Raw genomic sequence first — 26,599 nt, forward strand, 5'->3', positions numbered from 1 at the left:
CATAGCACTCACCCACTTTTAGCAAACCATTTCTAGCTAAACTAGGATATTTCTGGAAAAAGATAGACCTGATGATCACTGTAGAAGGTGTACTCTCAGATACCTCCTTTAACCACCTGTCTCTTCCTTCCTTAAGATTTCTGTTGCAATATTTTGTAATCTATGTCTCCTTGAAGCCAGACATCTGGGATTGGTTTAAAGAGAGAATCACACTTTAATTTTAGGGCAAAACAACCCATGGGAGTCTTGAGTACTATCAAGGAAAATTCAGGAATCAGGATGCTATGGAAATTGGTTCTGCTGGTTGAATAAATACCATTTGAAAACACTTTTGCATCTGATTTCCCTGCAGTTGTTGGGTGTTCACACTGAATCATATTCATTGCAGGGCTGTACTGAATCACTCTCTGGGTGAGTACTGCTGCTTTATTCACTGCTATGTGGAAAGCAGACCAGTTCTGCATGCTGCAGTATCCCAGGGTTACTCTCAACCCTTCAATCATGAAGCACCAAATGTGTTTAGTCAGCTTTTTCACTGCTGCGACTAGAAGACTTGACAAGAGCAATCTAGGGAGGAAAAGTTTATTTGGGGGCTCATGGTTTTAGAGGTGTCTCAGTCCACAGAAATCTGGCTCTATTCCTTGGGGCTTGAGGTGAGGCTGAACATCATGGTGGAAGAGTGGGATGGAGGGAAGTGGCTCATATGATGATCGGAAAGAGGTGGGAGTGGGGGGAGAGAGAGAGAGAGAGAGAGAGAGAGAGAGAGAGAGAGAGAGAGAGATTGATTTCACTTGCCAGATACAAAATATATTTCCCAAAACCACACTCCCAATGCTCCACCTCTCTAGGCACACCCTACCCTTCAGTTTCCCGTTGATCCCATTAGGGGATTAATTTCCTGATTGGGTTAAGGCTTTCATAATCTAATCATTTCCCCTCTAAACTTTCTCGCATTTTCTCACACATAAACTTTTGAAGGACACCTCTCATCCAAACCACAACAAAATGGAACCAGAATCACTTGCACACTGACCAAGTTAAATGGGAATAAACATCTTTATTCTTGATAATGTACTACATTCATGGACCTGCAGGTCTCCAGAAGTTATACAAACAACAATTTCAGTCATGTCTTTTCATTTGAAAGACACATTAGAGAAGGGTCCTAAGATTGAGGATTTTCTTAAATTTTTAAAATTAACATGGATAAGTCAGGTTATGTACTATCAGCTAAAAGTATAAAATATACTTTTACATAGTAAACTGAACATTACTTTTCAACACAATCATCTTTCTTGTATAATATGTTTAACTATTTTGGAAAGTTTCCCTGGAATTTTAGTAAATATTATCTTGCATTTATTCAGTGTGAAAGATTTCCTTAAGCTTGCAATTATTTTCTCATCAGAAACAATTACATTTTGATTCTATTATATCACTATTTCCTGTGGAGTAATGGGTAACACGATTAACTGTAATTTTTACAGTTTATGTTATGGATAATAGTTGATCTTTCTAAGCATTTAGGATATATTTTATTTTCATGGATTTAGATGTTTTAGGCTAAATTTGTAGTACTATAACACAAAAATCCAATAAAAACATAGTCATAGTCAGTTTCATTTAACTCTATATTATTTGTAACATGCTCCTACTATAGGAATGAAGTCTCAAGTGACATGATAAATTTCTTCCTGCTTTGATGTTGAGTCAAATGCTGCTTTCAGTTTCTTTTTTTTGATTATCTGGAGATCTGAAATAAAATAAATTATTAAATTAACTTTTATATCAGGCTAGAAAGCAAAAAAACACTTTGAAAGATATTTTTTTTTATAATTTTCAGATGTAAAGATTAAAAATGCTTAAATTACATAATATTTAAAAGTGAACGTGTGATTTTTCTTAAAAGCAGTGTTTCAGTATTTGCTTATAAGTGTCAGATGCAACTATTCTTCTTGTGACTAGAAATAAGATTATACTTATTATCTTGCACAAAGTGGGTACTTAATAGAAATCTTTTATCAGTTTGTTGTACCTGGTGAGTTCTTCTGAATGTTCTGAGTTTTGAGCCATGTTTTCTGTTGCGGATCCTCTAGACGCTCCTAAAGAAAGAAAGAAAACCCATAAATTTAATGGTTTATCATGAATGCAGTTTAGAGATTTTTTGAGCTTGAATCTGGGAATGGAAGATATTTTGCTATCCCTTTATGGGGTAACAATTGTTATTGCCTCTGTGATGAGCGTGCATGGACCACCAGGGCAGATTGCGTTATCCAAAGATGACACAACAGTACCCAAAGTACCTCTCATTCCACAGGTTCCTCTACAGTATGACTTTGTCAATCCCCCAACAAGAAGCAGAATATCATCTTTCCTCTTGAACTTTTTTTTTTTTTTTTTTTTTTTTTTTTTTGCCTCGAACCCAGGGCCTCACTCTCCAGCCCTGTTTCCTCTTGAACTTGGATTACCCTCAGGGCTTTTGTAGTCAACAGAATATGGAGGAAGCCACCATGAACATGACTCCCAAGTCTAGGCCAGAGAGCCTACACCTGGTTGTCTTAGAATGCTTGCAACTGGAGGAAGTAAGACACTATGGAAGAAGTCCTCCTACCCTGAGACTGCCATGCTGGAATGGCATGTAAGGATGCTTAAGTAGAGTCCCAGCTGAGCCGAACCTTCCAGTCATCCCAACCATGGCTCCAGTCTGCGAGCCAGCCAGTCTTGGACCATTTGAAACAGCCCACCTGTCAGTTGAGCACCACTTAGTCAACACCCAAACAAGCCAGGCCTGAATTCTTAACTCACAGAATTCTTACCCACCTCCCCGAGTTGGTGGGGATTCGACCCTGGGTCCCTGCACATGCTAGGCAACCACTCTACAAGGTGAGCTATTTGCTCACTTCCCACAGAATTCTTGTGATATAATAAAGTAGTAAATGGACTGGTCACCTTGAAACTGAAAAGTCTATCTTTTGGGGATAAGATACTTGATAAAACAATACTCAGAAGAACTATAAGTTTAGAGAGCAATATAAAGTACACAAATAATGAAGTCAAGCCTATATATGTGTATGTATATATGTGTATATGTGTCATATTTATATGACATGTTAATTTGTTGCTTAACTTTGGCATCTGCTCTTTTGCTTTTTACTTGAAACCACAGGAACTAATCTAATAAGATACCCAACCCCTGCTCATGATGCCCCAGTTTTCAGGTACCCCCTTATTTCCTGTATTCTTTTTGTAATATAGGAACTGAAATATTTGGTCTATTATCAGCAACATACTCCATATTATCTCTGTTTTCCAAAAATCCATTTACTTTCCTCATCTAACAGAAATTTGACACTTCTCCAAAAATACTACCAGCCCAGATTATACTTTTTGCTTTTGTTTTTCTGTCTTCTTGCTACTGACCTGGAGATGGGCAGATATCCTTATATTTGCCCCATCCTTTTCCTGTTCTAAAACACATGTCATCAGATCATAAAATCAACCACTTATGCTTATTGTGATCTATCTACAATTGGAATAATTCTCAGTTGACTTTATCACTGGCTTATTGTCACTTTACTAACTACTTTCTTAATTTAGTAATTTCAATGTGCATGAGGAGTATTCCACCTTGGTTCTCAATTCCTTCCGCTCCTGGTCTTTGAGCTCTTATGTGTCATGCTACTTCGGCCCTTAATTTCCCTGGTCACACTTAGACCTTGTCATTAGCAGTAAATGGAATCTTGGTTTCCTGCATCAGCTACGTGGCTTCCATCTTTTATCTCTCTAGATCACTCTCTTTGGAACCCCAATCCCAGTAACCCTTTTATCTTATTGGGACTGCCAATCCTATCACCTTTTCGTTGTTCCTCCAAATTGTGACATCTTCTCTCCCTTCATACAATTTAAACTTCATGGTCACTCCCTTGCATATACTTTGACTTATTTACCTTTTTCTCATTTTGTAATGCTTACTTGACCAACCTATAACCTAGTTAAATCCAATTGTCTGCTTGTTCCTTTCCTGCACCTACCGATTCATGTGGCTGGAGCAAATATGCAACCAGGTAGAGAAACCTCACTTTAACTTCATGGGCACAAACATTAGGTGGGCTCTTAATACTTGCAATCATCCTTTTGAATATCCCTGTTCATTTATTCTTCTACTCCCTTAGATGATTGTTTAACTCTAATTTTCTGAAATCTCCAGCTCTCCATCTGCATCTTTATTCTCAGACAATGATTTTTTTCCCCATTTCATTAAGGAAATAAAAGATGGTAGGAAAAAAGTTTTACAAGTTCTGTGGCAAGTGCTACTCCCAGGCCTGCTTCTGTTTTGCATACTCTGCCTCCCTCCAGTTACCAGGTTCTCATCTGAGGTCATGTCCTTACTTCTTTCACTACATCTCATCCCCTCTTGTCCACACAAAGCATGGCTCTAGTAATTCCTTCTACTTCCTACTTGAAAGGTGCTTTTTTGCTCCCTTGTATATCTTTTCCACCAGCAAATAAATAGTTAATCAAGGCCATGTGACTGAATTCTCACCCATGGGTGTGGACACAGTGAAATGAACTGCACCTGGGTCCAGCATTGGACATTGCATTCCATTCTCCTTGAACTTCCCCTTTTCCTCTATCTTGGATGTAGAACTATTTCTCTATCATTCAGATTCTACCATGCAGACAAAGACAGCACCTTAAGGCAGTGGTTCTCAACTGAGGGTGATTTTGCACCCCCCTAAAAAATGGGGAAATGTCTGGAGATATTTTTTATTGTTAAAACTAGTAGAGAAAAGTGCTGTGGTATCTAATGGTCAGGGACATTTCTCAACATCCAACAGTGCATGTGATAATGGAGTCCTTGACAACAAAGGAAGGTCCAACCCATTTTGATAGGGTTGAGAAACCCTGCTCTAGGGATGGTAGAGCAATAACATAGACCCCTACCCTCCATGACTATGAGGCTATCTCACACATGTAGAATATTCACTTAAGGATTATGGGAGAAATACTTCCATATTCTTAAGCTATTATCACTTGGGGGCTCTCTGTAATAGGAGCTTAGCCTTCATATTGTCCAATATGTTCTATCATTCTTTTAGATAAAGAACTACCTTGAACTTTTCAGATTAATATTTCCCCTTGCATCACAATATAAAGAACCATCTTATATAATGCGCATTTTATAGTACTTAATATTTTGAACTCAGCACTCCATCTGGCTTGGCAGGATGTAACAGTGTCTCTTAAGTCTTTCTTAGATATTCTAAGTTTGAAATTATGTCTGGTTGGTCTCAAATAATTGTCTTCCAGATGCTGAGAAAGGTGATTTTTATTGCAGAGTACTTCCCAAGTAGATTCTCTAAGAATAATAGTTATATACACTACTATCTTTCTCTTCCCCTTGGGCCACCCCTACTAATGTAATAAAAACAGTTACGGGTTGTCCATGATAGAAAAATTTAGCAATGGTTAATTTACAAAGAGGTTAATTTACATGTTTAAATTTTTCTTTCAGATTTTCTGATATATGCATTTGTTTGCAGGAAAAGAAAACTCCTGAGATTTGAAAGTCAACATTCTTCCAATTTGCAAATAAGGAGTCCGACTGTCATTTAAACAATAATTGCAATAAGGTGAGGACTGATGGATTGTTGACTCTTGGTTCCATCTTTGCAAAAGCACTCTTTTAGATTCCTAATTTAGTTTTACTGTTTTGGATCTGACTTAGGGTATGATTTGAGATGTTCAATTTATGAAATTTCAAGGAAGCGAGAAGACTGAGACCCAAATGAGAGAGGCTAATAAAAACCAATACAAAGTTGAAGTATGATATTTGCTTATACTGTCCACCATTTCCATAGAAATGGGCACTTCTCTATTGTTAAAAGTGAAGACATTCTTGAATGGCAGATTCTTTCAAGTGGGCAACAAAAGGATCTCATTTATACCCTCTCTTACGGCATCCCCACATACTGCAGTAGATAAGCTGGCCATGCTGAATCATAGCAATTCTACTATCTCATCCCTTTATTTGAAAACAATGGAAGGTAATTTTCATATGGTGCAATATTACATGTAAATGAAATTTTTAAAATGTTATCTGTAGGAGAGTATGAATTGAAATGGAAGAGATACTCCGTGGTAGTTTGGTGAGTGGAAAGGTGAATGAAGTTTTATAATTTTGTCATGCAAAACATTTTTAGTGGCCTTATTCTAGAAAAGGGTAAATAATAACTCATACATAAAGGTTGTGTCAGAGTTTATAGACTAGACCCCTGGTAATGGATTCAACCTTTCCACAACAAATCAAAAGTATTGTTGTATGCTCACATGAATATACAGTAGTCATTACCTTAAATTTAAAACTCACTATAAGCCATGAACACAGAGAGCAGGATATGAAGGCTGTATTGTATCAGTGTGGTCTGCAGAGAATTTCTTCATATGGTTTTTGCCTTGTTGAAATATATGTTGCAGTTCAGAGCTAAAGGGATTACTTTTGAATAGTCATCACGGAGGTTGATTACATGCGTATATCATATTTAGCTGGACCCTGCAGGCTGTTATTCCATTAGCTATGCTGGTCTCGCCATTGTCAAAAAGTTGATCACCTAATGTTAAAAGACTGTGCTTTCTGTTGACCTTATCAAAAGGACTCAAAAAGATTTTGCTAAAAAATAAAATTCAGATTATGTTTTATGAAGCTGATTAAGAATAAATACTGTGTGTGAGAATGCTCACATCTTATGGGTGATCTTAGCATTATGCCATTATCGATGTTGAGAGGGTATTTTGCTTTTGTATTTCAGTGCCATTTTACTTAAAGTCACAGATTCAATTCTAGTAGAAATAGTACTTCTAAAAAAGTCTCAAACTGATTTCTGAAAAAGAACAGAAGTCTCTCTCTTGCCCACTGTATATTTAAATCATATAAAAGTAACACAGTGGAATGAAGACAGTATATTCATACTAGTACAACTGTACACCTACAATGTCCTAATTTCAGTAGAGTTTTTCAAGGCCATAATTACTGAAGAGAACAGGGTCTTGTTTTGACAAAACAGGTGTCACATTTGATAATCAGAAAATCATGTCCAATAATAAATAAAAATTTAACTATTTTTTAGAATGTAGTTGTAGAGCTTCACCCATTTGATTTTAATGAGTTAGACATATATCTGGAAACCTTGAGATCGGTTACCAATATCAGACATATTTAATAAGCCTGATTTTAAACCTGTTTTATTATGAATTAACCACAAAGAAGTAATGAAATGAAGATTTATCTTTGAAAGAGATATTGATGAGTTTGGCTTTATTATTTACAATGTTTTTCATTGGAATTGCTGTCGCTTTAGAACAAGGGGTTTTTTTAGGTTATCTCAGTTGAACAACTAGTCCTTGAATTATGCTCTCAGAAATGGTGATGGATTGGCGTAGACTTGTGTGTACTCTTTGGCATGATCTTCCTGGTAACTGCTGGTGTATAAAATGACTGGTCAGGGATACAGGCTGTGATCCTGGAACCCAGCCAGGCACTAATTTTGGCCTCATTAGCACTGCTCTCTAATCAACTGAACTTTTCATCAACTGGAAGTTTCCTAATATTTCTTGTACTTGCTTGCTTTCAGCCACCCCACTTGATACTCATAATGGAGAAGGAGTGAGGGTCAGTCAGAAGGAAACAGATGGCACGTTCAACTGGGAGTTTGAAGAGACTTTAATGAAGGGATGATTAAGAGATGAAGGCAGGGCTCAGGAACTAATAAGGGATACGGAGACACCCAGGGACTAGCCATAGGGGGCAATGCCATTATCATCCCTGGTGCTCATGGGTAAGAGGGAGAGGATGGTGCTACTAGATCCTGAGTGAGAGATGAAGGTTCAGAAAAGGAATTACCCAGTAGAACTTAAAGTGGCAAATGTAGAGTGTCACAGTTGTAGAACTAAACTGAAGTGAGGGGCAGAGGAATAATATCCTAACTTTCCACCTTCCTGAGCACTGATCTGAGGATTCCCTTGGGCTAAACCCAAACCCAGATGGGAAGCAACTGAGGCTGTGATGCAGTATGACATCCATCTCCTGGGACACAGAGGAGGGAAGGCAGGAGAAGTGCTTGTGTGTGTGTGTGTGTGTGTGTGTGTGTGTGTGCACACTTGTGTGAGCAAATAGCACATAATAATTACAAAGTAGAAATGCTATCTTTCACAAAAATTCAGTCACATGAAGTGTAGTTTAAGTGTCAACATATTTGACGTTGGCATGTGATTTGATATCTCTTTTTACCTTTTCTTTTTTCTGTCCCTTCCTCCTTCCCTCCAGATACCCCTCTCTCCCTCCCATTCTTTCTTCTTTCATTTTCTCCTTCCCATTTCCTTTTTTAAGTATTTTTTTAGTTGTTGGTGGACCTTTCTTTTATTCATTTATTTACATGTGATCCTGAGAATCGAATCCAGTGCCTCACACATGCTAGGCAAGTGCTCTGCCACTGAGCTACAGTCCCAACACCCCCCTTTTCTTTTTTCTTTTTTTTTTTTTTTGGTGCTGGGGATCGAACCCAGGACCTTGTGCTTACAAGGCAAGCACTCTACCGACTGAGCTATCTCCCCAGCCCCCCCCCCCTTTTCTTTCTTTCTTGTTTGTAATATTAGTTTTTCATTCATGACTCTTCTCATCATATAGTTTTATTAAAATTTCATGAACTAAAGCCTGAAATTATAGTTACTCCCATTCTATAAAAAATTTTAATTTTCTTGGTAGTATTTTCCCACTATTTGTTGTTACCAACAAAACAACACCAAGTTAATCTGTTCTGTTTGTGCTCCAAAATCATGATGTAGTAATTCTTTATCTGATGAGTATAGTAATCAAGATGAAAACTTTTAAGGCAGGAGGCGTCTTTCAGGTTTTGGTAGAATATTTCAAGTATCAAAAAATGACTTGTGCCTCTCATATTACAGGATCTAGCATATGGCAGTTCCCTTTCCAATGGCTAGGTTAATATCTGAAACCTGTTCAAATTTATGTGGGGATTAGAAGTATATTCTAACTCAAAACTATAGGTTCTTTTTTCCTGAAGTACCATTATCCTAAGTAGAAAGGATGTAGACCTGGATTGAGATATCACATTCACATAGAATTATAATGAGTTTCTCTTTCTAGGTATTTGAATTTTTAGTGAAAGTATTAATACAGGTCTATGAATCTATTCAGACATCAAATTAGTTTCTTAAGATAAATATGGTGTTGATATATTCATGTAGTTATTTTCATTTTTCCTGTTGTTGCTATGTTACAAATTGTTTTAGTCAGCTTTTTCACTGCTGTGACTAAATGAGCTGACCAGCACAATTATAGAGGAGGAAAGCTTTATTTGAAGGCTCATGGTTTCAGGGGTCTTAGTCCATAGAAGTCCAGCTCCATTCCTCAGGGTTTGAGGTGAGGCAGAACATCATGGTACAAGAGTGTGGCAGAGGGAAGCAGCTCACATCATCAGAAAGTAGAAAGAGAGAGAGAGAGAGACTCCACTCTCCAGATACAAAGCCACACCCCAATTCTAATCTCCTCTAGTCACACCCTACCACTTCAATTAATCCCATCAGGGATTAAGTCACTGATTGGCTTAAGACTCTTACAATGTAATCATTTCTCCTCTGAAATTTCCTACATTGTCTCACACGTGAGCTTTTGGGGGACACCTCACATCTAAACCGTAACAGAAATCCTGTATTATTTTTTCAGCCAAGATGGACTAATAGAAATTGGATTAGCCACTTTTTTGGCTGCCCCATTTAAAAAGAAATACTTGGACAAAATACATCAAACAATGATTTTGAAGACATTGGGTAATAGAAAACAAACGTCAGTGATCTCCTAGAGAAATAAAGCAAACATTATGAGCCCTATAATTGCTCCTGCTTCCTTCCTTGAGTAAGTTTCCAGGCCACGGTTCATAGAAGAATAACCCAGGAGAATCCCAATAGACCCCCTGAGTCAAGGGGATGAACCTGAGAGACTGGGGAGACCAAGGCAACTAGAGTTTGCAACTAGTGCAACAATGGACTGAACGTGATCCTTGCCAGGTTCATATGTTGAAGCCTATCTCCCACTGTGATGGCATTTGAAGTTGGAGTGCATGGGAGGTGATTAGGTTATGAGAGTGGACACTTCATGAATGGGTTAGTGCCATTGTACGAACAGACACAGAAGAGAAGATGATATTTCTCTGCGTCGTGAAGCTACAGAAATGAGTCCATTTGCAATGGGGAAAGGGCCTCAGCAGAACCAGGTGACCATGTTGGCCGCCGGATCTCAAACTTCCTAACCTCCAGAATTATGAGAAATAAATGTTTATTGTTTAAGCCACATAGTCTAAGGGTACTTGCCTAGGTAACCTAATAGCCCAAACTGCCTGAGGGAAGTGTACCAGAAAGGAGAGAGGCACAGAGAGTGAGAATTCTGGAGATACGTAGAGGTCAACCTCAAGTACTCAACCAGGTACAAGTCAGAGCATCTATGAAAGTAAACTACTTGAGACCAGAGATAAATACCAAAAGGGCACAGATGTACAGTGCATGGTATCCACAGAAGCCTGGGAATACTACCTGTTATCACCAACCATACTGGAAAACTTCATAGTTCTCAAAGCATTGGGTAAAAGGTCTTGCCTCAGACCTGGCTCTGACCCTGTCCAACAGATTATAAGAGAACGACCTGAAAGTACTGAACTATTTCCAGGTAACTCTATTGACTCTCAGAACAAAGCTCACAAGAATATTTATGGAAATACAAAACTTTCCATTATTACAAAAAATAAAAAATGGTGAAATTTACAATGTCTGCTGTCATCAATCCAAAATTACAAGACATTCACAGAAAGCATAATGAGAAGAAAAATTACTCAATCAAAACTAACCTAGAACCAACAAAGTTGTTAGAAGGGGGAACAAAGATGTTAGTTACTACCATGGCATTTTAGACATTAAGAAACATTAAGTAGAGACATGAATTTTTACAATATTAGTGAGTCTGAAGATAGTAGTAGGAACTACTCAAAGTAAAATGAAGAAAAAAGATTAAAAAAATGATCAGATTGTGAGTTGTAGGATAGCTTCAAATAGCCTAATAAAACAACCCCCCCTTTTCCATGGGAATTCATTTCAAGACCTCCAATGGATGCCATGCAATGTGTTGAGCCCCATTTATACTAAGTGACCACTTGGCAGGTAGCATATACTGGCAAAAGAGCTTATCACACAACTCAAAATGATGAAAAAGTTGAACTTAATTTAGTTTTTTATGCAATTTTTATTTAATATTTTCAGACTGTGGATGACCATAGATAACTGAAACAGCAGAAAGTGAAATTGTGGATAAGGAGGTAACTACTGTCTACATGTTATTGGAGTTCTGGAAGGAGATGGAAGGAAAATTGAAAAATATTTTTTAAAAATTACCATTGAAAAGTTTCCAAAATTTACAGACTCCATGGAGTCACTGGTCCAAGAGGGTCAATGACTCCCAAGCTTAATAAACTTAAAGATACTAAAAGAAAAACAAAACAAAGTCCTGACAACACCATAATTCTATACCCAATGAAAATATCTTTCAAAAATGAAGTAGAAAATAAAGATTTTTCAGACAGTCAAAAGGTGAAGCAATTCATCAACTGCAGATCTGCATTATAGTAAATGATGAAGTCCTTAGGCAGCGGGAAAAAGATATCAGATGGAAATTCCTATCTATGCACAGGACTGAAGTGTATCAGAAATGGTGAGCACATGAGAAAATATTAAAAGGTTTAAAAATCATTAAATTTTCAAAAATGATATTTGACTACTTAAAAATAATAACAACATGGTCTAAGAGTCATAATATATGTAAAAGTAAAATGTACCCCAACAATAGTACAAAGGTGGTGAAGGAAGAAATGAAAGTATGTTATGATAAAATTTTTTTTACTATGTGTTAAATGATCCAATGTCACTTGAAGGTAGGCCAAAGAATTGAAAATGGATGCTGGTTATTCCTTTTGTTTTTGCATTTAGTTTATACTTTTTATTATTTTGGTTTAAAAGGAAAAAAACCCTGGGATTTAAAAATCAACCTTCTTCCAATCCGAAAGTGAGAATGTCTGTCTGTAATCTCAAAATTAATTTGAAAATCTGTTCTTCTCATATATTTTCCTGATCTGATGTTGAAGGATGAGTCAATCAGTTCAAATCAAAGACTATTTAACTTTTACTCAAAAAGTTTAAATTTCCCTGGTTGAAATGTGTGAAGTATAATACATCTAATATGAAACTAAATTCTATTAGACAGATTTGGATTTTTTTTTTGGTTCTTTTATAAAACAACAGAGTTTGAAAAATACACAAACCCATGCTTGTGTTCTTTTATAAACAGACTATTTTAGGGTAAAGGGTTAGATAGGAGATCATGTTTTTTAAAACTACGTTACTGAGTCATGACTGACATTATAGGAGCTACATGTATTAAATTTATACAACCTGATGAGTTTGGAACTAAGTGTAAATCTGTGAAATCATCAGTATAATTCACAAAAAACACACCTATCAATTAGATGATATTTTAAATGATGAATATAGAGAGGTTAAATATAGTTTTTGTAAAAATTGAATTTTCCAACATATTCTAATATTTCCAAGAAAACATGCAGTAGATCTGCAATATCTAGTGCAAAAATATAACAAGATGAGTGAATGTGTACCTCATCAGCAGCAAGTTACTGGAAATACATCTTTCTTGAAAAATTAAAATAATTCCCCCACCAAAACCAAGAATTCAAACCTTATAGATCTATGACAAGGTATGCTTGCTTTTCAATTTTCATAAGAATAAATGGGTCTATTTAAAGCAATGACAGTGATAAATAAAATTGGAAATAAATACCATTTCTAGGTGATCTATATATGTCTGCTACTCAAAATGTGGTCCAAACCAGTAGCATCATATTACTGGGAATTTGTTAGAAATGCAGAATTTCAGGTCTCACTCCAGACCTAATAAATCGGAATTTTCATTTGGGCATTTTGGGAATCATTATTTTTTATAATCTTCCTCTTATTTGTATTAAAGTATTTAATGTAGGAGCAAACTAGCATACTTGGTAAAGGGAGTAATAGAAGTTCCTTATCTTTAGTTCACTGGCAGAACTCAGATCATAAGTAAAAATTTGTTTCCATGAACTGAGAACATATTTTGTGCTAGGGAATGTAGTTAGCACTTAATGAAAGACTCAGTCACTCTGGGCATTAGGTGTTGTTATTCCTATTGTATAGATGACAACACCAAAGGTTGGAGAGGCTAACTTGCCAAGATGGCGGAGCTGATAACTGCTCACTGGAGATTCAAACCCAGGTTAGATTGGATGTTAAGCCCATTCTCACAGCTTCTGTGTTTGTTTTTACATGAGTGAATTCCAAAGAAGGAACTAAGTCTCTTAAGCAAGTGTATTGTGTGAGGCTTGGCAAGGTTGATTTATTTGACTTTGTGGCAAGAACTGCTGTAGCAAGCCTATTTAGTTCTTAATCGTTGCTTGTCTATTTAATTTCTTGTGTTTTAGAGACCATTTCTAATGCAGCAGATGAAAAAAAGAAAAAAACAGAAGCCTCAGGGATCTCCCTTAAAACCACTCATCTGACATGTTGGCCATGACAACTGAGCTCGGACTAGTGAGACTCCTAATCCAGGTTCCCGTCATGCGAGTTGTTGCCTTTATTCCATTATACTTTGACTGGACCCCTAATGGATTCAGCTTCATAAAGTCAGAAAAAGGGGGAAAGAAAGCAATTTATTCATGTTTTCATTGGAGCTCAGTGCAGACATGAAATTTCTCTAAAAATGCAAATCATTTGGTGCCACACAAGTGAAACTCGGTAGCTCAAGTGCTTAGAGGAAAATGCTTTCCCAGGGCTAATGTTTTTATGCTCAGTGATTGAATAAATCGATCCATTTATTACAACATCTTCCCTTAAGTTTTTTATCCCTAGATGAATGTATCTAAGGGTACTAGAGGACTTTTCTCTATCACTAAGAAATTGATTACACTTGTTAATTTGGTTTTTAATCCTAGGTATATCAAAATAAATACCATAAACAAGTGTAGAAGAAAGCAATATAGATCTGTTCAATATCAGATTTATCAAAAAAGGATTTAGTAAGACTCTGAGATGTGAAATACTAATGTACAGACTAAGCCCTTACTTATGTAATATGACTTTAGACAAGCTCGGTATAAAACTGAAAGAAACTATTTCTGAAAACAGAAACAGTGCACTTCTGTTGCATTAAAGAAAAATCCCCAGAAGGCCTACCTATCCAAGGTATTTAATGTGAACATTCATTTTTAAATGATTTCTTGTCTTTTGTCCAGTCATTCTTGTTAATTCATGGGGCAGCATATCACAGATTTTTTTTTTGTGTGTTACATAAAGCAAAAATTACACTTAACAAGTGTAAGGTCAGTCATAAAAAATAGATTAAACAACATTCTTAAAAGCAAAGATATCACAGGAAGGGCCATCCGTCATTCTTTTCAGAAAAGGTGAAGACAATGAGAAATAAAAATCCAACACAAAGACCCCTGAAATGTCCCTTAGACTGGCTAAGACCATTATGACATGTGTTTTGTAGGGTCCAAGCAGCAAACCAATTGCTCAGTGGACAATCTTTTGTCTAAACATGCTTTTTATTTCACTTGTATAATAATGTATGAGATGAGAGAGTCACATTACTTTCAGAATGATACTTTTTTTTTTTTGGACTGGGGATTGAACTTAAGGGGCCATTGAGGAACATTCCCAGACCTTTTAAAAATATCATATTTAGAGACAAGGTTTTGCTAAGTTGCTTAGGGCCTCCCTAAATTGCTGAGGCCAGCTTTGAATTTATGATCCTCCTATCTCAGCCTCCCGACTCACTGGGATTACAGGGGTGTACCATCGCGCCTGGCTCAAAAAGACACAGATTTTAAACTGCTTCACCAGTAGAGGACATAGTTTATGTGAATACACACTGTGCCAGTCACAAATGGTAATCCCTATTTGCTTGTTATTCATTCAACAGATACTCATTGACTGTCCATGAAGGGAAAAACATACATTTGTGGGTGCTGGTGTATAGTTTGTAGTGGTACTCAAATTAGATGATACAGGCGGCAGAGCTCAACCTGAGTCTTGTCATAGCTCTCTGGGTTAATACATGGTCTGCAGAGAAGAAATGAGATTTTATGTGCAATTTCTCAAAATGAATTAATTTAGTAGGGGGCTCAATATTTCAAAACAAATACGGACTTTAACAGAATGCATAAAAATGTACCTTAATACTTTTTCAGGAAAAAAATAGCCTGCTGAGTTATCCATGAGGACTCCAACTCTTTGATAGCATGATGGGGGATGGGGCAAAAGTTTGAAAAGCAGAGACTTTCTGTGTTGGAACATGTTTCCTCAACACTCAACAGACACACAGCATATGACAGTGTCTTATGGTTTGACAGATAAGTAGAAGACATTTTAAGAAAACTTTCTGTGGTTTGAATTTAGATATGTAATCACTATTTCTTTATCATCTTCAGATTGTAGACTCTATCTTCAGTGTCTTGCACAATTGCTTGGAGGTAGTATATACTTAATGCTTTCTTTTTCCTGAATGAAAACAGTTCGCAACTCTTGATTGACTTTTAAAAATGTGATATGATAAGATGTTTCCTGGCACACAGCAGATGATCAATAAACGTCTGTTAAAAGGCAGACAGGATGAATGAATGCAGATGTCTATTCTTAGAAGTTTAGATGAAAGTGCAAAAGATCTACAATAAAGACAAACCTTTTGGTTTGAAATGTCATTTGAAAATTGTTCATCAAGATCTATGTACTCTTTAATGACTACATAAGAAGTAATTTTTATGGACTGGTTTTCCTGTGGAATATATTGTTTGCTTAGCTTACAGGTAAAGTAGAAAAATATTTAGTCACAATTTCTGAAGTGCTTCAGAGAAGAAATGAGATTTTGTGTTCAACTTCTTAAAATAACTTGAAAGCCATTTCTTAACTGTAAAGAAATACCTGTTTTTTCACTTCCAGTCTTAATGAAGGAAGGAAGGTTTCAACTACACATATTATCTTAATTTTTGTGGATTTGGTTGTTTTATTTAAAGTTTTTATTTCTGCATTACAGTTATCCATAATAGTATGCTTCAGTTTGACCTAATCATACATGCATGGAATACAATTCCCTCCATTATAGTGCCTGTACTTCCTCTTTCTCTCCCTTCTTCCCTCTCCTGTTCCCCTTCCTGTACTCTATTGGTCTTCCTTCGATTTACTTTGATATACATAAAGGTAAAATTCCCATAAAGGTGAAATTCACTGTGGTATATTCATATATGTACATAGCACAATCTGGCCAATTTCATTCTTCATCTCCTCCTTTTCCTGTACCCCTTCCTTCCCCCTCAATCCCTTTCCTCTTCTCCAGTTATCTCCCTTTTATTTTCTTAGGATCCCCCCACATTTCCCGCCTTATTTTATTCCAGTTTTCACATGAGAGAAAACATTTGTATGCATAGTGGAGATTTACTCAGTCACAAAGAATTAAATGATGGCATTTGCTGGTAAATGGGTGCAACAGAAGAACATCAGGCTAAATGAAATATGCCAGATTCAGTTGTTTTATTTATTTATTTATTTATTTTTGGTACCAGGGATTGAACTCAGGGGCACTCAACCATTGAGCCACATCCCCAGCCCTTTTTTTTTTTTTTTTTTTTTTTGTATTTTATTTAGAGACAGGGTCTCCTGAGTTGCTTAGGGCCTCACTGAGTTGCTGAGGCTGGGTTTGAACTTGTGAACCTCCTGCTTCAGCCTCCCAAGTTGCTGGGATTACAGGCGTGCAATACTGTGCCCAGCTTCAGATTCAGTTGTTTTAAGAGAATAGGTATTAAGCCCACCCTTCCCCCTGCAGTTTAAGTAACTGGAGCATTTCTGAGCACAGGGGGAGAAGAGAGAAGAAATACTAGATTTGGAGAATTGTTCATTCATACTACAAAAATAAACTGCTTCCCTTAAGCTTACCTTTTTTGGTTTTATTGTATTATGGCTTAGAAAAAAAAGTGTATCTTAAAATCAAACATTTTGTATAGAACGAACATTTTTGTATACTTAGCGATAAAAGTTTTTGGAAAAAGACAACTTTATGACTAATCTCACATAAATGATTGAAGTTGAAGAAAAATTTAGGATGTCTTATTATTGAAAAGTCCATTATATATATATATATTTATATATATATATAAATGTATAGGCATATATATATATATATATATATATATATGTATTTTTATTCACACTTCCACCTCTCATCCAGGTGATATTCTACATCATTCTTAACTGTATTCTGATCTAAGAAACTGGAATAAAAAGGCGAATACTCTATATAGGTTAAAGTTGTGTTGATCTGCTTCAATACTGCAAGGTATTTCATCCCACATGTTGGAGAGGTCAGGTAAATTATACCAGCTTGAACAGAGTCCTCGATATCCACACATCTAAACCAGCTAGTTAAAAACATTTCTCTGACACAGCCTCTGCCCTCACGTCTGCTTATTCAGTTCTTTCTCTCACTTGAGCTAACCTATTTTCTTGTTTAAGTGGTATTATAAGTTTGGCATTTGTAATTTTGCTCAAGGTTGAATAGTATTTTTCAGTAAGATGGTTTACAAACAACAGATTTGCAATGATGTTAAAGAGAACATCATTTAAGCATATCACAAATAGCTCTATGGGGCCACTGTTTCCAAACCATAAAATATAAACCATGTCATCCAGTAAAGGGGTTAAAGCTGTGGAAAGTAGCTGGGTACTGTAGCACATGCCTATAAACCTATCAGCACAGGAGGCTGAGGCAGGAAGGATCTCGAGTTCAAAGCCAGCCTCAGCAACTTAGTGAGGCCCTAAGTGACTCAGCAAGACCCTGTCTCTAAATAAAATATAAAAAAAGGGCTGGGGATGTGGTTAAATACCTTTGGGTTCAATCCCTGATACCAAAAAACAAAACAAAACAAAACAACCTGTGGAAAGTAAACCAACAGAGTCATCCTTATGCATTGACATTATTATAGAAGAACTTCATTAAATCCTTTGTGAAAGAATAAATAATTATTCCCTGTATATCACATCCCTGACTTTAAAGGTTAATTATTCTTTTGAATAGATGGTATATGCACATGGTAGAATTTTTCTTTTTTTAATGGATTGACAGTGAAAAGTCTTTTTGGAACCCTTTATCCTCAGCTTCTCTTTTCTTCTCTCCTTTTGGCAATCACTGTTGCCATTTCTTGGATATTCTTTCAGAAGCATCTATGCATTTTTAAAAGAAAGAAGGGATCTGTATTCATATGTAAGCCTGCAATACATGTTTATGCTTTACATTTGTCCAAAGTTCACCATACTATACACATTTCTGTATTTTTTTTAGTAGTAGTATATATTTGGTATCATTCTTTCTTTTGTAAAATTGACTTTAGTTTTGAGAGAAGTTTTAGTTTCACAACAAAATTGGGCAGAAGGTACAGAGATCCTTGTATCCCTTGCCCCACATGTAACCCTTCCATGCTATTGGCCTCCAGAGTGGTGTGTTTGTTACAATCGATGGATCTGCATTGACACAACATTATCACCCAAAGTCCATAGTCCATATTAGGGGTCACTCTTGGGGCTGTACATTCTTTAGGTCTTGATAAACATATAACACATACTCAGCATTATGTATTATACAGAATAGTTTTGCCGCTCTAAAAATCCACTGTGCTCTCCCAGTTCATTCCTTTCTCTCTTGCAATCCCTGGAATTTGCTGATTTATTAAAAAATCATTTCTGTAGTTTTTGCTTTTCTCAGAATGTCCTGTAATTGGACCCATACAGTATGTAACCTTTTCAGATTGGCTCTTTCATTAGTAATAGGCTCTCAAGTCTCCTCCGTGTCTTTCTATAACTTGATAGCTTATTTCTTTTTAGTGCTGAATACTATTCCATTGTCTGGATGTAGCACATTTTTTTTTCTTTTATCCACACACCTACTTAAGGGCAGTTTGGTTAATTCCAACTTTTGGTAATTATGAATAAAGCTGTTATAAGTCTCACTGGTCAGGTGTTTTCATCTCATTTGGGTAAACATCAAGGAGTGTGATTGCTGGATCATGTGGGAACTGTACAGTTATGTAAGAAACTGCCATTGTATCTTCTCAGTCTCTTTTCCTGTATTCGGGGTTGCTTCACTTACTGGGAACAGTGGCAGGAGAGTTCATGTATGGATGTACTATCATTCAATCAATTGCTAAACAGCCTGTTGAACATTTAAGTTGTTTGAAATCTTCTCTTATTATAATGCTGTAAATCAAGTCTTGCACTTGTCAGGCTTTTGAATTTGCTTGTCCTTCAGACTGGACTGTTTTCAAGGTATTATTTATTTATTTTGGTACTAGGGATTGAACCCAGGGACACTTTACCACTGAGCTACTTCCCCAGTTTTGTTTTGTTTTAATTTTAAGACAGAGTCTTGCTAAGTTGCTGAGTCTGTCCCTGGACTTTCAGTTCTCCTGCTTCAACCTCTGGAGTTCCTAGGGTTACAGGTGTGCATCTCTGTGCCCAGCTCCCCAGGTGTTTTTATGGTTTGTTCCCTCACTTCGTCTGAGTCTTTCCCAAAATGTTACTTTCTCTGAAAAGTCTTCCCTCTCCATTATACTTAAAACAATTCCTCACTCCATCATTCCCTATCCCCATGTAGTGTTTATTTTTTTAATAGCACATTTTACTATCCATTAATTATACTTTAGCTGTCTATATCCCCTCTAGTGAAAAAGTTCCGTAATGGAAGGGACTTTGTTCTGTTTTCTCTGTTGCTGTAACCCAGTGCCTTGGGCACTGTCTGCCATGTGGTGAGGAAACAGTTGGGGAGTGAATTAATGCATTAGTTAATCTGTTGGGTAAGCTCAGAATCACTGCATCAAAGTTTTGTGTACTTGAATATTACCAAACTTCTGTACCTAAAGGTTGTGTCTAGTCTCCCCAGTCATATGTGAGAGATCCTCCTATTTGCCAACATACTGCATTATCAAAGTTTTGCAGATCTGAGAGTTGAAAAACTGCTTCCTCCTCTTTATTTCAATTTGTCTTTTCATGAGTATAATTCAGCATTCCTCCATGATAAACTTTAATCTTCACTTAACTCTTCATGCCCTTTTCCTTTGTGATTGGATTTTTCATTTTTTGTTTATTGATCTAGGAGATCTTAACATAGAGATGATCTCTTGGTGATGTTTACAGATATCTTTTCCAAGTTCATTTTTTATCTTTTATTCTTGTTTGTGGTGTGTCTTGTTAGGCAGTAATGTTTTGTTTTTATAAAGGCATGTTATTATTTTCCCTTTTTGGGCCATAGAGTTTGGTTGGTTGCCCTGAGATCTCAGATCTCTTATGGGTTCAAGAAAAGTTTTGTTGTTGTTGTAAGGGTGGGATTGAAACTCTTTCAAAGCATTCTATAAGAAAAAACTAGAATACTATCAATCTTTATAAATTAATTTTGTACCCAGACATCTAACTATCAAACTCTTTTGTTTATAAGGATTTTTTTTTTCATTATTGCTATAAACAGTGACAATAGATATTCTAATGTTTTCAGGCAGATGGTGAGGGCAAAGCTAGTGGTGAGCCTGGATTCTGGATCTAATTTAGTCTGGATTTCACATGCTGTAGAATTTAACATAATATTTTGATTAATACTTGAACATATAGAAGAAATATATATTTTATACATTTCTGTAAGTATGATAAACATCATAATTAAAAAACATTCATGAGCTTGTGTGAAATAACGGCAGTCACAAACCTAATTTCAAACTTGTTTTCCTTGAAAATATAGTAGGTTAATTCTAAATGGACTTTAAGAAACACATTTAAAAATCTTATCAGACCCATTATTTAAATAGAGTTCTGCATATTTATCCTGCTTTCTTTTAGTGTGCTACCTGGCTGTAGAAATGGGTGACTTAGTATATAAAATCAACTGGTTTTCATCTTTTTTTTTTTTTTTTCCTGTGGTGCTAGGGATTGAACCCAGGACCTTCTGAGACAAGTACTCCACCAACCGAGCTACATCCCCAACCCTTGGTTTTACTTGGTTTTACTCTTAGGAGTGACATGTACTTACCAAAAATGTCTGCCTGAGTCCTTTTCAACACTCAAAGAAGAGCTTGAGGAAATAGTACTATTACACTGATAATTTTCAGATAAATATTGAAACAAGCCAGGCTGTTATTAGCATGTGAGCATGACATCTTTCTGGTGTAACCTGGGCATCTACTTTTGTCTGAGAGACCACGGGGACCTCTTTCACCACATCAGCATGATGTTTTTAAAGTCTGATATTAATATTCATGAGTATCTTATTTTGCAGCCAGAATAGCAACAGTGATTTGAAATGCTTCCTCATCTTTTTAAAGAGAAAATACTAAATAGATTCTTTCTTTCCAACAAATGAAAATGTTAGGTAACTAAAGAAGAAATGTTAGACTCTTGGCCAACAAATAGCTATAATTCTTTTGAATCCAATTTTTAAAAAACATCTCTATTACTTTTTGGATTTTTCTATTACTGAATTAATTTATAATTAAGAATTTAAACTACACTTTTAGCTACAAATTTTTAATTTTAGGTTTATTTAGAAAAATACAATAGATAGCTTTCACTTTTCAGATTTATAGGGAAAAATATGAAATTCCAAGATTTAAAGTCTGTATCCACATTGGATAAATAAGTAGATTATATATAAACTGCTCATTTACATTATAGAGTGAAACTATGAGGAAAAACTAAAGAAAGATGGACATATTTGGGGATTCATCAAAAATAGTAGTGTCTATTGAATGTTATAGGAGATGACTTTCTGCTTTTACTGAGAACAAAATTAAATACATCCTAAAGTTTGATGTCAGTAAGAATCCCAGAAACTAGGAGTCACTAAGGGAAATTTTAGACACTAAAGCACTTTAACCCAACATAGAGTTTAATAAGTGGAAAATGATCTCAGTGTTATATGCTGAAGTCCAAGCAATGGCTTTTCAGTCTTTCTTTTTGCACTTAGTAGGCATACATTTAAACAAATGTAATCATTGGTTTTGCCACTTTGCTGTCTGATTGTGGTGTGATTTAATGTGAGTGTACTGCTCTTTGGAATGCTATGCTTTCAAGATTAATACTACAAAATAAAGCATCTGGAGCTTTTCAGACTTTTGGATATTGTTTATATTTATTACATCAAACCATATTAAGTCTACAGTCTACCTCTACAGGTTAAGAAGTTTAAAGCAAAATTCATTTTGATGTTGTATTGCTCCCTAAACCTCAGGTACACCTCACGTTTTCCTGCTTTTATGCCTCTGCTTGCGCTGTTTCCTCTGATGACCTGCATGTGGCCACATGCCCTTCACGGCTTTGTTCAAAGAGCCTGTGTTGGTCAGTTTTCTGTCACTATGGCAACACCTGCAAGAAATTCACTCACACAGAGAAAAGGTTTATTTTGGCTTATGGACTGGGGGTTCCAGTCCATGGTCAGTTGGTCCCATTGCTTTGGGCGAGTGGCAGTACACTGTGGTAAGAGCACATGACGGGCAGAACCACTCGCCTGAGGGCCAGGGAGTGAAGAGAAAGAGGAAGAGGAAGGCAGGGGCTGAGGTCACTCTGTCCCCTTTGAAGGGATGTCCCCAGTGATCTGAAGACTTCCCATTAGGTCCCACCTTCCGAAGGCTCCATCATCTCCCAGGAGCCCCACCCGGTTTACCACTTGGGCCTTTAGGGGGCTCTTAAGATCCACACTGCTACGTGCTGCTCCACCATGATGCCATTCCTTATGCCTCCAACTGAAGGCGATCTTTCTGTCCTTTGTACCTTCTGTAATACTTCCTTCTGTGGCATTTGTTACCTTCCACCTTAGATGCTGGTTATTTGTATGTATGATTTTCTTCCAAATTCTGACTACAGAATCCTTGAATCGAAGAGCCAAATATGCATCCACCATCCCACCCTCACCCTCAACTCAAATTCTTAACACAAGGCTTTTAGTAGAGTAAGTGCTCAGTGAATATTTATGTATCATTTTGTGGGTTGACTGTTGTGTTTGCATATTTACATTTTTCATTTCTGACCAATAAACACGGTGCACCTCTGCATCCTTCTCCTTGTGGTACCAATGGTAGTGATAGTAGTTATGGTAGAGATTGCTGGCTAACCACTAAATTTGTTTTCTCCCTATTTGGACCTGCTGCTAGACTACCTCTCCCAGCCATCCTTTGAGATGTGGCTAAGGTTGTTCCTTCTGAAAAAATGTTAATAAGAGTGGTGGTGCCTCCTACAGGCCTAGTGTTATAAAAAGTCTCTCAAGGGTTGTCTCTGAGCTGGTTGGATGCAGGCAATCCTGAGCCCAAGGGGATGGGGGAGGTGCAAGATGGAGGGATCTGGGTGGGATGTTTGATGATTATGATGAGCAGAGGCTCCACATGCTAACCTGGAACCTGTCTATCCTATTACATAAACAGGGAGCAAATCTCTGTTGTGTAGAGCTATTGCATGTTTACATCTTTTTATCACTGTAATCCAGTCTACCCTTAATGACACAGTAGGGAAAATGATGGTGAATGCAAACTACATTTCACTGGCTTGGGAGAAACAGGCCCTGGTTTATAGCAGATGGAACCATTACCATGGTCACGCTTTGTTGTAGCTCAGAGTGTTACTTTTTGTTAAAAGCATGTTGAAGGAACCAAAGGAATTGACCTGTTAGCACAGGATATAGAAGACTGAGGATGGGTTGATAAGAATCTTCAATTTTGCTGTTTGTTTTGCCTGTTGCCATCCTAGACCCTAGTTCAGACAGAAGCAGTATTTGATGAAACACTGGATATGTAAATAAGTAAATGTAATTGACACAAAGACTTCATTTCTTTTTCTTTTTTTTTTTTTTTTTTTTTTTTTTTTGTGAGATGAGTATTCAAAGCACCAGACTTAAAAATCATTAGGGAAAATTTAAATTAGATATTAAATCATTCTAATAAATTAGATTTGAAGTCTGGATTGATCCTTCTGGTGGAGAAAAGTCAGTCAGTAGTGTGGGCTTTATTCTGCCCTGAAAATGAAAGAACCTGGCATTTTGTCAACGAGGCCATTTTAGTGGAAACACACGACACATAAGCAATAATATTTTAGATGCAAGGTGTGAAATTCCCATATAACTATATGAAAGTATTTTTATGCCAGAATAAGAACTGAAGGGCTTATTGCTTATTTCTCCCTTTTTCATTCCTGCAGGGGTGCCCTACTCAGGTCATCATCTCTCCTCTGGATCAGTACAATAGCCTCCATCTCTCTTTATTTCCAGTTCATCTTCCATGTTGTCACAGAGTTACATTTGTACATTCCCAGTAAGCTCCAGTCACGTTCCCAGCTTGTTCTAGCTGCCTGTTCAAACTGTGGTCTTAAACACAGCGTGGTTTCTCATGAGACTGTGCCCCTCCTGGATCATCTTTTCCTTCCAGCCACCAGAAGAATTCCTACCCAGCTTTCATCAGGAGTGGTAAGCATCTCCTCTGGGAAGCTCTCCCCAAGGTAGGCAATGCCCCTTTGTTATTCATGGCACTGGCAAACCTCAATTTTAGGACTTATCAGTTTGTGCTAGGTGACCAGTTCCTTTTGCTCAGAGACCTCTGTAGTTATAGAAGTCAGCATTCTGGGAACTAAGTGGGCCTGCATGCATTGTCTCATTTAACTTATCAGGATATTACAGAGGAATGTGCAGAGTGCCAAAAAATCCAAGGTCACAGTTGGTAACAGCGGGGACTGTGATGTGAGCCTCGGTGACCTGACTTCAGAGTTGGCCTTTTGCTTATTAATTTTGCTGAATGAGCCCTCACTCTTCTGAGTCTTCTCTCCCCATTTCTGTTTTTCTTTTCCAAACTCTGCTTAGGGTATCTGAGAATCTAGCAGGTACCAAGGTGTTGTTCCCATCCTATTAGTGAAAAGCATTATGTATCATATTTGTTTTGGGAAATGCCAAGAAATGAAGGCTATTTGGTCAATCTACCTCTCCTTTGGCGGGGACTAGAAATCCCAGTGAGGATTTCTGGGGGTAATCCTTATGCTGTGCTAGGGCAAAATTGGACATATTGCTCTTGGCTGATCAAAATCCAACTTCCAGGTTATGCGCAGACACACACTATGTGCCACAAGACTCTGATACAACCCAACCACAAGAATTTCTTTGTGGCACATTTGGAGTAGCAAGAGAACTGTACTGACTCATCCAGAGCTGGTGGGACTGCAGGTTGGTGCAAGCACTCTGGAAAGCAGTATGGAGATTCCTCAAAAAACTAGGAATGGAACCACCATTTGACCTGGTTATGCCACTCCTTGGTATATATTTAAAGGAGTTAAGATCAGCATACTACAGTAATGTTGTCCCATCAATGTTTGTATTGGCTCAATGCATAATAGCTAAGCAATGGAACAACCAATCTAGATGCCCTTCATCAGATGAATGGATAAAGAAAATATGATGTGTGTGTATATATATATATACATTACATATACATATACATACATACACACACAGTGGAATATTACTTAGCCATAAAAAGAATGACTTTATGACATTTGCTGGTAAGTGTATGGATCCCAAGACTAACATGCTAAGTGAAATAAACCAAGCCACCAAACCCAAAGGCCAAATATTCTCTCTGATAGGTGGATGCTAACATATAACAAGGTGGGGGGTGGATGGAGAATAGAAGGTCATTGAATTAGACAAAAGAGAATGAAGGGAAAGGTAAGGGGATGAGAATAGGAAAGACAGTGGAATGAATCTGACCTAACTCTCCTATGTTCATATATGAATACACCTCAGTGAATCTCACCATCATGTACAAGACTGAGATTCTAGTTAGGAAAAGATGTTCTCCATGTTTGTGCAAACATGTCAGAATATACTCTACTGTCATGTATAACTAAAAAGAAAAAAATTTTTAAAAGAGAACTGTATGCTGGGGGCACTAAAGAACAATAGGGGGTGGGTGAGGATCCCCCTTCTCTCTTTCTGTGAAGGCAGACTGCTTGCCTCCTTTAGATTGGCATGGTATAGCTATCAGTTTTTGTAGTAAATATATGTAACAACTAAAAGCAAACCAAATGCTTCAAAACATTGAGAAAAAACTGTATGCAGAGTGAACTGATCTTCCTTTCTCCCCCTATTCCCTTTCCTTTCTTGATTCCTTCTTCCCTTCTTCCCTTTCTTTCCTTTCTCTTTCTTCTTCTTCCCTCCCCTTCTGTTCCTTTTCCTTTTCTCCCTCCTGGTCCTTCCTCTTTTAATTAAAAAATAGTTGATCTTGGTACTAGCATGAAGTACAGGTTACATTAGATAAGGCTACATTTGTAAAGCATCTTTCAAGGGTCTATTTTTCATTTCCGAAGACATTTTAATGGAAATATAAAACAAACTAAGAACACTGAAAACACAACGGAAAGCAAATTCCCCAGA

At 36.9% G+C, this 26,599-nt stretch overlaps 1 protein-coding gene across 3 annotated transcripts in view; it reads right to left on the reverse strand.

Moving 5' to 3' along the window:
• Window positions 1-1,050: 1,050 nt before the first annotated feature.
• The window catches only part of Ttc29 (tetratricopeptide repeat domain 29), a 198,925-nt gene continuing 173,376 nt past the window's right edge, over window positions 1,051-26,599 (reverse strand). For all 3 annotated transcript variants that reach the window (XM_047566887.1, XM_047566885.1, XM_047566886.1), the window contains 2 exons: window positions 2,036-2,102; window positions 1,051-1,753 (listed from right to left, as the gene is read on the reverse strand). In XM_047566887.1, the coding sequence (XP_047422843.1) occupies window positions 1,711-1,753; window positions 2,036-2,102 (110 nt within the window). In that variant the 3' untranslated portion in view covers window positions 1,051-1,710. The remainder of the gene's footprint in view (window positions 1,754-2,035; window positions 2,103-26,599) is intronic.

This window comes from Sciurus carolinensis, chromosome 10, assembly GCF_902686445.1.
Source record: "Sciurus carolinensis chromosome 10, mSciCar1.2, whole genome shotgun sequence".
Taxonomy (NCBI): Eukaryota; Metazoa; Chordata; class Mammalia; order Rodentia; family Sciuridae; genus Sciurus; species Sciurus carolinensis.